The following is a 14313-nucleotide window of genomic DNA, read 5'->3' as shown; positions in this document are numbered from 1 at the left end:
TAACGTGGGACAAATGGACACAAAATTGGAAACTTGCTCTTCTCGCCAAGGAAGGAATACAACTTGACACTCTCTTAGATGATCCTCCTGCATCAGTGAACTATCCACCCGAACCTACATATGAAGAACCAGTAGAAAACCATACGCAGGCCACAGAAAGAGATCGTAAGGTTCGAAACCAGCAGTTGAAAGTGAACTGGCAAAACAGATGCAAGAAAGCTGATGAAATTGGAATTCTCTGTGGAGACAAACCATGGACACTCTGTGAGCAGAAGACGATATCGCTGCTGTATCTAAGCATTGGCACAGAGGGGCGTCGAATCTTCAAGAGCAAATACCCACACTTTCAAGTAGAGAAACAACCTCTAAAAGATTTGTGGCAGGCAATGGAGGAGTCATTCACAAAGGTTCGTAACATAACCTACGATCGTTTCGTATTTTATTCATGCAAACAACAAAAGGGAGAGTCAGCAGAGAGTTTCTATGGTCGTCTCATAGAACTGGCAGAAAATTGCAACCTCGGAAGCGAAGAAACAACACTAATTCGTGATGCTTTCATACTCAATATGCTTGATCACGAAACTCAAAAGGAGTTGTTGAAGGAAACTGTGGAACCACCAAAAGCACTAGAAATTGCCATACAAATGGAAATGGGAGCACAAAATCAACAGAAAATTAACCAAAACTTAATGACAGGTAATACATCTGTAAATTACATCAACAATAGCTATATTCGCAATCGCAACGCGAATGCACCTCCAGCAAAACGTGACTTCACACGCTATCCAACTGTCCCTGCAAACTATCAGTATACAATTGTTTGTACCGATTGTGGTCTTCGCTGGAGTCACAACCACAAACAGATTTGTCCTGCGAATGGAAAAAATGCCACAATTGCGGTATTTTGGGTCATTTTGCTCGAAAATGTCGAAAACCAAAGAAGCAGCAGAATTCGACACAGAAAAATCAAAAAGCAAACGTAAATCAAATTGAACAATCACCAGAAAAAAGCGATGACGAGGAATCAGTAAACCATATAACAAGCTATCAACAATTGTACCAACAAGTATACGACTCCAACTACGAAAGTGACTCAGACGACTACGTGGCAGCTATATCTTCAGATTCAGTTCATCAACTGGAGCCACTGAATGTGGAAGTACAGATTGGAGAAATACAAACATCGGCAATGATCGACTCTGGTAGTGCTGTGAGTATTGTAACAAAAAGTCTAGCAAACAGAATCCTACAATCAACTAAATCTGCAAGATGGACAGATTCGTCAGAAAAAAGGAACCTAAAAACGTTCTCCAATGAACCAATCAAAGTCATCGGGCATTTGGAAACTACAGTGACCTACAACCATTGGAAAGATGTATCAGCAATGTTGACAGTGGTAGATGACGGCCACAAAAACATAATTGGAAGAGATCTGTTTGGCCCACTGAGGATTGCAGTTGTCCAACAACAACCAGAAACTGGTAAATGTGTTAATAACATCACTAATTCTGCATGTAAAATTAAAGAGACAGTTGCGACGCGATTTCCACATTTAGTATCAAGAATTGGTCTATCTAAGACACATGTAGCAAAATCAAAGTTTCATCAAAAGTTTACAGCAAAGCATCAAAAAGGCCGACGTGTTCCGATAAATCTCCAACCTCGAGTTACAGATGAATTAGAAAGACTACAGACAGAAGGCCATATTGAAAAATTATCTAGTTGTTCGGATGAAAACTTCATATCCCCAATCGTATTAACCGTAAAAAAAGACCAGTCAATAAAGCTAGCACTAGATTCAAAAGTTCTAAATAAAGCAATACACAAAAACAAATATCAAATGCCAAATATTGAAATGTTAATTGATACCATCTCACAACACTTAACAAGTACACACAACAGTCAACAAGCCTATTTCACCACATTAGACCTTAAATACGCATATAGTCAATTAAAATTACATCACGAAACAGCAAAACACTGTAATTTTAATATAATATGTGGTGAATCTACTGGTACTTATAGATTCAAAACAGGTTTCTATGGTCTCACAGATATGCCGGCGGAATTTCAAAAAGCCATGGACTATACTCTAGTAGGTTTGCAAAACACATACTGTTTCTTGGATGATATAATAATCGTTAGTACAGGCACTGAAGCAGACCATTTAGCTTTAGTTTTCAAATGTCTTCAAAAGCTAGATGACGATAATTTGAGAATTAATTTACAAAAATGTCACTTTGCAAAATCAGAAATAGAATGGCTCGGTTACAAATTTACACAAACAGGTATATCACCATTAGAAAGGAAAACAGCTGCAATTCTCACAATACCACCACCAACAACATTAAAACGTCTTAGATCATTTCTAGGATCAGTCCACTATATCGGTAAATTTATACCACACCTAGCACAATTATGTCACCCTCTCAGACCACTACTAAAGAAATCAGTAAAATTCGTCTGGACAAATGAACACACAAAACACTTTAATCTAATAAAAGAAAAAATAGCAAATAGTACTGAAAATAGTCATTACAATCCCAAATTAGACGTTCGATTAAAATGTGATGCTTCACGCTCAGGATTGGGGGCAGCTTTAGAACAAAGTACACCAGAAGGTTGGAAGCCAATTGCATTCGCGTCACGATTTCTCAACACAACAGAAGAAAGCTACAGTGTCAACGAATTGGAACTATTGGGGATAGTGTGGTCAATTGACTATTTTAAATATTATCTATACGGAAAAAATTTCACGGTAGTAACAGACCACAGAGCTCTATTATCAATACTCAAAGAACATCGATCTAATAAATCATATAACAGCCGTTTGCCCGCTGGATAGATAGACTGTTACCATACAATTTCACAATCGAACATATGCCAGGTGCAAAAATGGGACTTGTTGATTACATTTCTACAAACCCCTTCGCTAGTGCTAAAAAGATATCTACTTATGACGAACATTTTGTTGTAGCAACAATTTCTAAAATTCGTGATTCAATGAAACATCTCATAGTGAATAAAGAAACAACAACTAAAAAATTTCAGACCATATTAAAGTCAAATATGCCACCACAACAAATAAAACCTCCATTCGCACCGCAATTAAACACACAGTTAAACATTAATTCGGCAAAATTTCAATTACCACTTGCACCGCAATTAACAACTTCACAGTTGAAACCTCCATTCGCATCGCAATTAACACTTAGAAATTCAAATGTTAACACTCATTTTGATCATCCATTTGCGCCGCAAATGCCACTTAAAACTAGCAAATTACAATTTGTACCAAATCAGCATAAAGTCAATAATTCACATTCCATTAGCAAATTCGCTGCAAAAGAGGTGCAAATGTCAGACAGTAAAGAATGTGAACAATCTGAACAATTAGTCCCAATTCAACCCATTAATGGCAATAAAGCAACTAATCCACCAAATAACACCAAATTAAGCGCGAAAATACCCAAATTCGAGTATAAATACCACACACCCAAAAACAAGTCGCTTTTTGCCCAAATTCAGCGTTCGAACAATTACTTCGTAAATAAAGAGAACGAACCTTTAAAATCAAAAAATACTATAAACAGCCTCAGAATTATGTCAAAATCAAAAGCAGTCCGTTCAAAATCAACACCAGCAAAAGCACGAGTCACCTTTTCTGATACAACCCCATCGACCCCAGAATCAAACAACACAAGCCGTACCGAAACTCCAACAGGTAGCATGATCGATGAAACAGATGACCTGATGTTTAACGAAACACTTCAAAAAGTGTTCAGCTAAAAATTTCTCGCAATATTAACGGGGAAGGATGCCATCCTAAAAGAGGTACGAGACTGTGTATTACGAGACGACGCTGAAAGACTGCAGGAAATTAGTCCGTATCTCCACTCATATTGGAGAGACTTGAGTGTAAAAAACGGATGCGTCTGTCTAGACGAAAGGATAGCAATCCCCAAAGCTATTAAGGATGCTGTACTCGAGGACATACACTCTACTCATCCGGGCAGTTTTGCAATGTTATCGTTGGCTCAGAATATCTGGTGGCCTTATATCCACAGGGATAAATTGGCAAAAGCCAGTGAATGCAAGGCATGCACTGAAATCGGTAAGAATCTTAAACCAGTGATTTCGCACCGCAAATGGACACCTTTACCTAAGTGTAGTGAACCGAATGAGGAAATACAACTAGATTTTGGTGGACCAATTTTAAATGAGAAAGGCATAGAACAATATTTTATTACAAGTATAGACAGATACTCTAAATACCCTACGACAGAAATAGTAAACAATGCATCAGGCCCAAATGTAGTTAAATTCTTAAATAATTATATATATCAACACGGAGTACCCAGAACTATTAGATTAGATCAGGCTAAATGTTTTACAGGAAAAAAGTTTGAGACATTTTGTGCTGAAAATAATATTACACCTATATATGCACCAGCAAATGACCATAGAGAAGTCGGATTAGTAGAACGTATTATTCAAACAATTAAACGACAATTATCTTGCATGAAATCACAATTAAATAAAAAATTTCATTTAGAAAATTCATTGAAAGCAATAATACAACGATTAAGAATATCAAAACAAAAAACATTAAATATTACACCATTTGAGGCACATTTTGGCAGAAAATGTAATACACCTATATCAAATATCACTACTAAACCTAATAATAAAAATTTGAACTATAATGCCATAATTAATTATTATTTAGACGAGGACACAATCCCAGGTCGTTCGTACTTAACGGAGGAACAGTGGGCCGACACTGCGTTATGCTCCGACACCGAAATAGAAAAGGTCATTTGCGCTGCAAGTTCTCGGGCAAGATTGGAGCAAGAAAAACGCAAGGACGGAGAGACACGATTCATTAAACCCGAAGCCATTTGCCGCGAGATGCCATGCTCCGAAAGAAGTATTCAAGTTAAATTGGCCAGAAAGCGACACGAAAGCCAACGACAGAAAAAGAATTTAGACGGTCTCTACGAAGTACTAGCGCCAGGGAGCACCGTCTGCAAAATAAGCCCGACAACGAGCGTTATAAAGGAGCCATATAAACAGGAAGTTAGAGTCCGGAATTCTGACATCGCGAAATTCGGAACGCGAGCTGAACGCGAAACAAAATTAATAGAATACATAGATCGCCGCCCGCAGAAAATAACAGAAAAAACATTAGAGCAGAAAATTCAACTTCACAAAAAGGACCTAATTCGAAAAAACACCGGGGACAAGAAAATTAAGAGGAATAAACGACAAGCCGACGATGTAAGCATAGTTTCTTCTGGACGTTCTTGTATTTCAACAACAAGCAACATCGCACGATCACTAAAGATGCGTATTCCGAAAAGGAATCCAAAATATGACACAGCTTTCCTAAACAGACCTGATTTAGTACAAGTGCTCAACATAAGTCCAATTGCGCCGCAAATGGATGATTCGACTGTAGCAGGACCATCTGCATCACAAACAACATCACCGACACCTACACACCCGACACCAATTTTGAAGAAAACTTCAAAACGTAATTTAACCATAAGCGATACGTCGGACTCTGATACTTCATCTGTCAGAAGAAGTAAACGAACTTTAAAGAAAAAGAAGACCCAGACAATAGTTGAAAAGGTTCGCAATACCGAAGGATATGTCGACGATCAAGACATAGAAACTGTAGGAGATTCGTATCAGAACATTGATGACCGACAAGAACAGCCGAGAGAGATGACCGTATTACAAGCGGAAACGGCTGAACAAAGTGACAGCGAATAAAAACTTTATTAAAACAAACTTCCTCTCTCAAACTTATATTTTACTTATTATTTAATATTTTACTACTTACTAACCGGTGAATATTTATTAATTTTCTGATTTTAATTAATAACTTATTTTCTTTCCAAGAGGGGAGAAATGTCGTACGGTGATAGATACCTTTCTTGTATCTACACTCGTACTTTAATCTATGTATGTCTGAATACTCCATTTGAAGGGCGAATGCCTATTTAGTTCATTTTGTTGCTAACTTCTTACTAACTTCCTCCCACTTTGCAAGTAATGTCTGTTCATGCTGTCTAATGATTTCATACTGTAAACAAATCTAATTTTACTTCCCGGATGTTTGATCAAATGTTGAACAAATCCATTTCTTCATTTTGTTTAACTCTAGTTGTCACTCTTCCCATTTTCAGCGCTATCGCTTAGTTGAATTAAATCTTTGTCAAACGCTTCTCAATTGGACTAACTAAATAGAAATCAACCATTCGCGACGCGATTGCCTAATCGCCACGTAATCGACAAAAAGTAGATAACACATTCGCCATTCGCGACGCAATTGCCACTTTCTATTTGGATAATACCAATCGCAACACAATTGACCCAACTCACATTGATTGAGTATAACAGGGTACATGAACTTAAACATTTTTTCTAGCAACAGGAGGCGAGCGTACAGGTTCTTCAATAGATCTGATTTTGGATTTTGACTCTCTAGTTAACATAACGATGACTTCAAAGGAACAAAAATTGTTCTGGTGTGGTGCTAATGTGATATCAAATGCTCTCTAGAACTCTGCGGTATATCCGTCAAAACCAAAGTGTCATGTTTTCAATCTGTTTGTTCCAGTACAGTGCCGATATTAATGAAGTTTCAAGGTTCTCTGTGTGAAAAGTTAAAGTAAGTTGGCTAGACGCGAAATAGAGGTCTGAATTACTAAACATTAAATCACGTTTTTAAAATTTTGTAGCACTTATTTCATTATCGCTCATTGGGACTTCGATAGTCAACATCTCACATTGGTTGCCGCCAAAATATTTTAAGGACGAATCTGGCGGAATCTTTGTCGATATGTCTTTATACTGTTATTAAGCCTGCAGATATTAAATACTTTTCAGAACAATTTGTTATCTTTTTGGTATTTGCCTGTCTGCTATTAGATTATATAGCTCTTGTCGGATACGAGTCCCAAGATTAAATGGGTTCCCCAGCCCATTTAATCGGTTGTTGCAAACTATTATTTAAAAAACAGATTAAGATCACTTTTGTTACTTTTTGCATTTTTCAAATTAATTTCTCACCTTACAGAACTATTAATTGACTACCTTGTGAACTTGTTCTGTGAAAACTCTAAACCGAGGAGGCTCGCAACATTAGCTCTGCCGTTAAGTGGTTGAAGACAATACCGTTCAATCAGAAGCTAGATCAAAGTCTACCATACAGTGGTTGTTAGAATAAATTGGGAGCTATGTAGAGATTGTAATATTTTATTGTGTTCTGTATCAAACATTCTGAGATTTCTTTTCAGCGTTTGTTGATGAATACTTTTTGAATGTCTCTCAACAAAGGTTAAACAACGATTGTAGATGGACTCCTGGAATCTGCCAGAACTTTAGATCAAATGTTGCCAAACATGTTATTTATGTAGACCGTTTTGCCCGTTGAATTTAGACTGGGTTACGTAGAAATTCGGACCACGTTGTGTCTGATAGGCATTGTTCGTTGAATCTAGACTCGGTTATTGAATTTGACTCTGAACTTAATTGTTTTACAGAACTTGTTGACAATTTCTTAGCTTTCAAGTAGTCTTCGAATGGTCTGTATGATTTATTCAAGATCTGTTAACTCTTGCAAAACGTTTTTTTATTCTTGATTTTTGATTAAAAGTGACCGTTGGCTTAGTGATAAGATCTGTGATTTCTACCGTAAATGAGGCCGCAATTTCTGCAATTGCTTCCACTCTGGTAAACTCGACGTTATGGCGGTAATCTTTCATTGGTGCGATTAACTGAAGATTGGGTCTCTAGGGCTGAAACATTGTCGAAGTTGTGAAACAATCAATAATCTATCATCTTGTTTTCATTCAGAGTTCGATTCATCAAACCTATTTCAAAATTTTTTGCAATTTATAAAGCCTGTTCAACATTAACTCTTTCTTTTAGGGTTTCTTGTTGTATGTCTCTTTTGTTCATATTGATTAAAAAACTGACAGGGAATTATTAGTTTTCTAGATAATTGATTTTACAATGCAAGACTTTCTCCGCGATAAATCAAATTAACCTCACTTTTTTGCGTTCACTGTTTTCTGCTCCTTACTGTAAATCCGTCAAATACAATATTCCCAGCGTTGAGCGAATGAGCGTTCCAGGAGATCTCAAACGTTTTAAATGGCTTTAATATTCGCGTGTGGATCTTGACGCCTGATTTGTCTGCGACGTTCCTGTGCAAGAATGACAATATGACTATTACATGAGAACCAGTGACTTAATTTGCCTGGTACCATGGCTTTTTTCTGCACCCTATGCTCAATTTAACCGTTTTGCGGCACTTGTTTTTTTTGGTTGAGCTGCATGTTTGCCCTCCTTTTTCATCGTTTGCTGGTCAGTTCTTTGTCCAAAATAGGATCGTAACAAATAGGTTCTCAAAGGCGGGTTGCGTTCTCTTGGGTAGGATCTAACATGATGGCCAGATCGATGTCTTCTTTGGTATCGATCCGAGAACGGATCAATGCTCAGTTGTGTCATGGAACACTCCCTATTTTCTGACTGCGCAAGGTCGATCGTGGTTCCATTAGCACGGGTACCATTAATACGGGTTAATAGGGGGGAGCGTCACATATCGCCCTCAATCGGATGAGCTCTGATAGGGAAGGAAAAAATTGAAGAACAGCTAAATTACGATCTCAATAGCACAATAGGGATCCAAAAAGCATGAAAGACCAACAGAACATATGAAAGACATTTTGCGGAGAAAAGTGATCAACGTGAACATTTTACGTAATACAAATACTGAAGTAAGTAGTTGTAAATACTTTACAAAATTATACTAGTATTGATATAAAAATAAACATGTAGCAAAAATAACCACACGATGATTGAAAAAAGAAACAGTTTTAAACCAAAATTATATAATCAATTGACATCTTTTTGGGGTTTTTTTTTCATTCTGGCTTTTTTGGTAATTACAACCACCTCTCCTATATCAATTTTGAGCTTTATTATGTTAACTAGCTAAACAATTGGATTTTATCGTCAAATTATTGATAAAAAATGCGAAACTTAAACAATCTTGTAATGAAGCTCAGCAGTGGAGCTCATATAAAAATCTGTGCAGAGAAGAGCAAAATAACTTTAAATCGTATGAATTTAAATATACTTTCGAGATACAAGAACCTGCAGCAAAATATGGGTCAATATTATAACAAAAATGCGCCAAGGATAATTGCTCAAGTCATACATTCAAAAAAGTTCCATAAGACTGCTCACATTTCAACATGGTAATTTGACAATGCGTCGCCTTATTTTTTTTCTCCAAGTTCAGAGATTACCGTCTTTGTTATGGTAAAAAAACAACACAAGGCGGAAGAAAAATTGTCAAGTTTTAGACATGAAGTCATATTTTGGTATCATGTTATCAAAATGTACAAAGAGTGCTTCGCTTTGTCTAGGATCATTATTGATTCTCTTTATGTATTTGTTACAAAGTGTGGTCTTTTTTTGTATCCGCGATAGAAATTAAGTTCTAATCAACATCTCAGTTATATTTTCTTGGTAATAGGACCTATCTGACCTAATCAAGCTTGGGCGGGATTCAATTCAAATCGAAAAACTAAATTAGGTAAGGGATTTTTAATATACACACACACACATATATATAAATATATAAATCGTAGTAATATATATATATATATATACATATATATATATATATATATATATATATATATATATATATATATATATATATATATATATAGATGCCAAATAGTAGCCTCTAAAAATAGTACATCAGAACAGACGCAAAAAGACCGAAACAAAATCTCAAACAAGAATTAAGTAGTGTGCGAGAAAACCCCTCTTTTACCTTATTGGCGTGATTTCTAGCAACACTGGTGTTGCAAAAACTCATAACAATGCTACAAGAATATAATTTCTAATAGCAAAAAGTTGAAACGAGTCGAAGGCGATACCAAGCAAAGCCGGGCAATCAAAATAGAGTACATTAACAAATGGCCAAAAACAGATTTTTGTAATTCCCGCGATTGATTAAAGATGGTCCAGAAAGAAAAAAACAGCCAGAAAAAATGGCCTCTGAGGTAGTTTTGGATAACCCAATAGATTTTCCTTCGGACAAGTAAAGAATGCTTCTGCTGGCTAAAAAAAGAGCAGCATTAATTGGAAAAATTATCGATAATGATATGGTAAAGATTTCGTTGAAAATTTGCCTAGATTTAGCTTAATTGTAAGCATTATTTTGTTCCCTGGATAGACTAGCTAAAAAAAGTTCAATATTATTTCATACGAGCTGATAAATATTAAATACTAAAACATTTCTCAACAGTTTATGCTATATTTTATAAGTGATTAGGAGGAGACATCAAGTTGAGTTGTCCAGACCACAGATTGCATGCTCAGACCCGGATCATAGTAACATTGTAAATCAGCGCTGAATCATAGTATTTCTCAGTCTGTTTTTTACTATGAATAGATTATGATCATGTCACTTTTTACACTGTTCAGACAAAAACTTGTAGTAAAAAATCGGCTCTCTGAAAACACTCTGAACAGTCTAAAATCCAATTCTTCGTTTATCATGCTCAGTCAAAAAAAATATTCTGTGAATGTTTTGGACAGCCCATTTCCAGAGTGCGAAAAAAAATTTTAAAAAGGAGAAAAGCCTCGGTTGCTAATAAATTAAAAACCAGGAGACACACAACAATCATTTGTATCTCTATCTTTGTTATTAGTAAAGAGTATGATTATATCAATTATTAATCACCATTATTATTATTATTATTATTATTATTATTATTATTATTTTTATTATTATTATTATTATCATTATTATTATTATTATTATTATTATTATTATTATTATTACTATTATTATTAGTATTATTATTATTATTACTATTATTATTATTATTACTATTATTATTATTATTATTATTATTATTATTATTATTATTATTATTATTATTATTATTATTATTATTATTATTATTATTATTATTATTATTATTGTTATTATTATTATTATTATTATTATTATTATTATTATTACTATTATTATTAGTATTATTATTATTATTATAACTATTATTATTATTATTATTATTACTATTATTATTATTATTATTATTATTATTTTTATTATTATTATTATTATTATTATTACTATTATTATTAGTAATATTATTATTAGTATTACTATTATTATTATTATTATTACTATTATTATTATTATTATTATTATTATTATTATTATTATTATTATTATTATTGTTATTATTATTATTATTATTATTATTATTATTATTATTATTATTATTATTATTATTATTATTATTAGTATTAATACTATTATTATTAGTATTATTATTATTTTTATTATTACTATTATTATTATTATTATTATTATTACTATTATTATTATTATTATTATTATTATTATTATTATTATTATTATTATTTCAGAATATTTCTTTTTAATTAAATCTGCGTGGTCTCCATTATCTAATAATCTTGGTTTATATTGATCTAAAATTTAAATGTTTGCTGTTTATTTCTTTTTGCCAATCTTAAGGTTATCTCCGATCTCTGACATTTCCTCCTCTCTCCCTCAGCCTTTTAATTCTCGTTTTTTAATTTCCTCGCGTTAATGAACTGCGCTCAAGTACCCTCCTGTTGATTTACATTGCTTACGAAAATACTCCCCTCTCATTGGCTGAGTACAATAAGAATTCGGGCTTGTTTCTAATTCATCAAGAGATTGATTCAGCTCAACACAAGCGTCTAGGAAAAGTTATCTTCACATTGCGTCCCACACAATCGGGTCGCTGATTATCAGACAGTTCAACTAATTGCTGCGTTCAACTACGGAGCTCGCGACAACAGCATATTAGCTGATCCTCGTATGATGACAACAGAAAGTGACTGAACTGCTCTGTCGAAGGCAATGGATTGTCCCACTGACTGATAATTTCTGCTATCAGCTAACAACGACATGCGCAATAAGGCCTTCTTCAGAGTCCTCGACAGACCGCCCAAAACTTCAATTGCCAGCGGGACGAACATAATTCCTTGTTGAGCACAACTATTTTCATACTGAGCATATTTTCGATCTTCGGCAGCTTCAATTGCATAGCCTGACTTCTCTGACGCATGAGAAATAATGTTCGGTTGCAGAGAGGAAGTCACGGTTATGTCTAGAGCAGCAGATTGGCCAGATTTCCAACAAGGAAGATAGACGTCTCCTGGGCGTGAGTTGTTTTCCGCAATGAGATTGCGTTTTTCAATTATTGGAGATAAATTAGCTGCTGAACAGGCAGAAGCTATGCGATCGCGAATTCTATCGTGCCTTGAAATCGCATCTCCTCTTCCATGGCAGGCAACTGCATGGTCACCAAACGTGTCCAATGTACCTGACTTACAATAAGGACATTTTCTTTCTTGATCATAAACCGCGATCCCGAGCCTGTACTTGACACTGACTTGAAATTCCTTAGCCGGAAGGTGTAGACCTAGAGCGGGAATTGGAGGCGCAGCAAGCCATGCTCCTGAGTGAGGCAGGCATAGTGATTGGAGTCTTGCTTTTTCTCTAGTTGACGATTGATTTCTTATTAGGTCAGCAAGTTTTTCTTTATCAAGTGCTTCTTGGATCTTCTTTTGCGTGTGCGAAAGTATATTGAACTGTTCCAGACTCTGTTGCAACTCTTTAAAAGTGTCACTTTCTGAGGGACGCCTACTTGTTATTTTGTTCACCAGCTCGTCTGAGGCTAAAATTGAGCCCACAAATGCACTTTTGTATTGCTCTTGTGACTGTCTGACGCCTAGTCCCGACAAACTGATAGGTAAGGAAGACTGCTGCCATGCATCATCATCAATAATTGAGCCAATAATTTGATCCAACACTTCTCTTTGGCCGTCATCGAAACTTTTCAATACTTCGAGCATCTCGTTTGATGGAGTGTTGGTTCGTAATGAGTATACTAGTTTCGGAGTTCCCAAACAGTAGCGAAGGATACCCAATGCACATTGAGGATCGTTGAGGTGATGTAAATTATCCAGCATAGATAAATTTTTTTGAACTCTCCTCTTCAAACAAGAAGCGACAAACTCTTTTGAACCAACTGCAGCGCCCAGAATTTCAAAGCCGTTTCCCAAAATCCTTTTTACTGCCTGATCAATGGAGGGTAAATCTTTAATTGACCACAGCTCACATTTGTCTTTTCTCAAGATTAGGCCTCTCTCGGGGCCTTCATTGGCTAGGATTTCAAGCGTTTGTTTGGTCTGATCTTCAGAACCAGCAATAAATCCATCATCTAAGTACCAAATGTGCTGTACCAAATCCGGAACTGAAATCTTGATCTTCTGTATGATCGGCCATAACGTCAAGGAGAACAATAACGGTCCCAGCGGATCACCCTGCTGAACACCCGATTCACTTTGAATGATTGCATTGTTATAAAAGAGTGGTGTGTGCTGGGAGTAGCAAAAATTGGTGAAGACGGCAATTCCTGGAATAAATTCATAAGTTGCTTTTAATAAGTGTGATCGCTTGACTGAGTTAAAAGCGTTTTGGAAATCAATTTGAAGCACGCCTCCGTCCTTCTGAGCACTTACTATGTTATCGTATGTATTTTTGGACGAATGAATGATTGCCTCAGCGCCTCCGCTAATGCCGACTCCCAATTGCAAACTGTCAAATAGCTCAATTGCTTCTGATTTAGCTTCACTTACCAAGCATTTTGCTATGAGGCGTCGCAACACTTCGCCAACTGCTATTGGACGCACCCCACCTTTCTTTTTGGATAAAGCCGTGAGTGAAGCGCAGCAGAGTGCTTTGGAAATAAAAACAGGAAAGAGACCCCTACTACCAAAGTTTACAAACTTTGTTATCGCTTTCAGTGCAAACTCGGACCGATCAGGTGCAGTGCAGTCTACTGCGTGCTGAAGATGTTCTGGAAACATCTTAGAGGGACCGGCTGCAGTGTGTTTGCTGAATGTCTTAAGTTGTTCATAAACTGCGTTTTCACTAAACTGGAACGCATTGGATGCAATATCGTCAGGTAAACTGACATCAGGTATCGGTTCTTTCGGGTGTAACTTTTCCAGTGCTTTGAATGTAGCTTTGTTATCGGGTGCATTTTTGTTATTATTTTATTATTATTATTATATATTCCGTTAAAATCTTTAAACGAACACAAGTTCTGAAATCAACAGAAAGAATTGCGGGTTTACGAAAACTTGTGAGAGCTTCTGTTGGAACCACATATATTTAACCGTGCAGTTCTCCACTCAATTTGGCCA

General features: G+C 35.7%; 1 protein-coding gene across 1 annotated transcript; it reads right to left on the bottom strand.

Moving 5' to 3' along the window:
- Nucleotides 1-11877: 11877 nt before the first annotated feature.
- LOC142351636 (uncharacterized) lies at nt 11878-13974 on the bottom strand. Its single transcript, XM_075403774.1, has one exon. It carries the CDS (start codon nt 13972-13974, stop codon nt 11878-11880), a length of 2097 nt encoding a protein of 698 aa, XP_075259889.1.
- Between the last annotated feature and the right edge of the window lie 339 nt (nt 13975-14313).

This window comes from Convolutriloba macropyga, chromosome 13 (genome assembly GCF_964194025.1).
Source record: "Convolutriloba macropyga chromosome 13, txConMacr16.3, whole genome shotgun sequence".
NCBI classification, from domain to species: Eukaryota; Metazoa; Xenacoelomorpha; order Acoela; family Convolutidae; genus Convolutriloba; species Convolutriloba macropyga.
The sequence above is the reverse complement of the archived record's forward strand: the minus strand, read 5'-3'. Positions and strand labels throughout refer to the sequence as shown.

Coding starts and splice junctions, on each gene's coding strand:
- LOC142351636 (XM_075403774.1), bottom strand. CDS start 13,974: ATGTTTCCAGAACATCTTCAGCACGCAGTAGACTGCACTGCACCTGAT.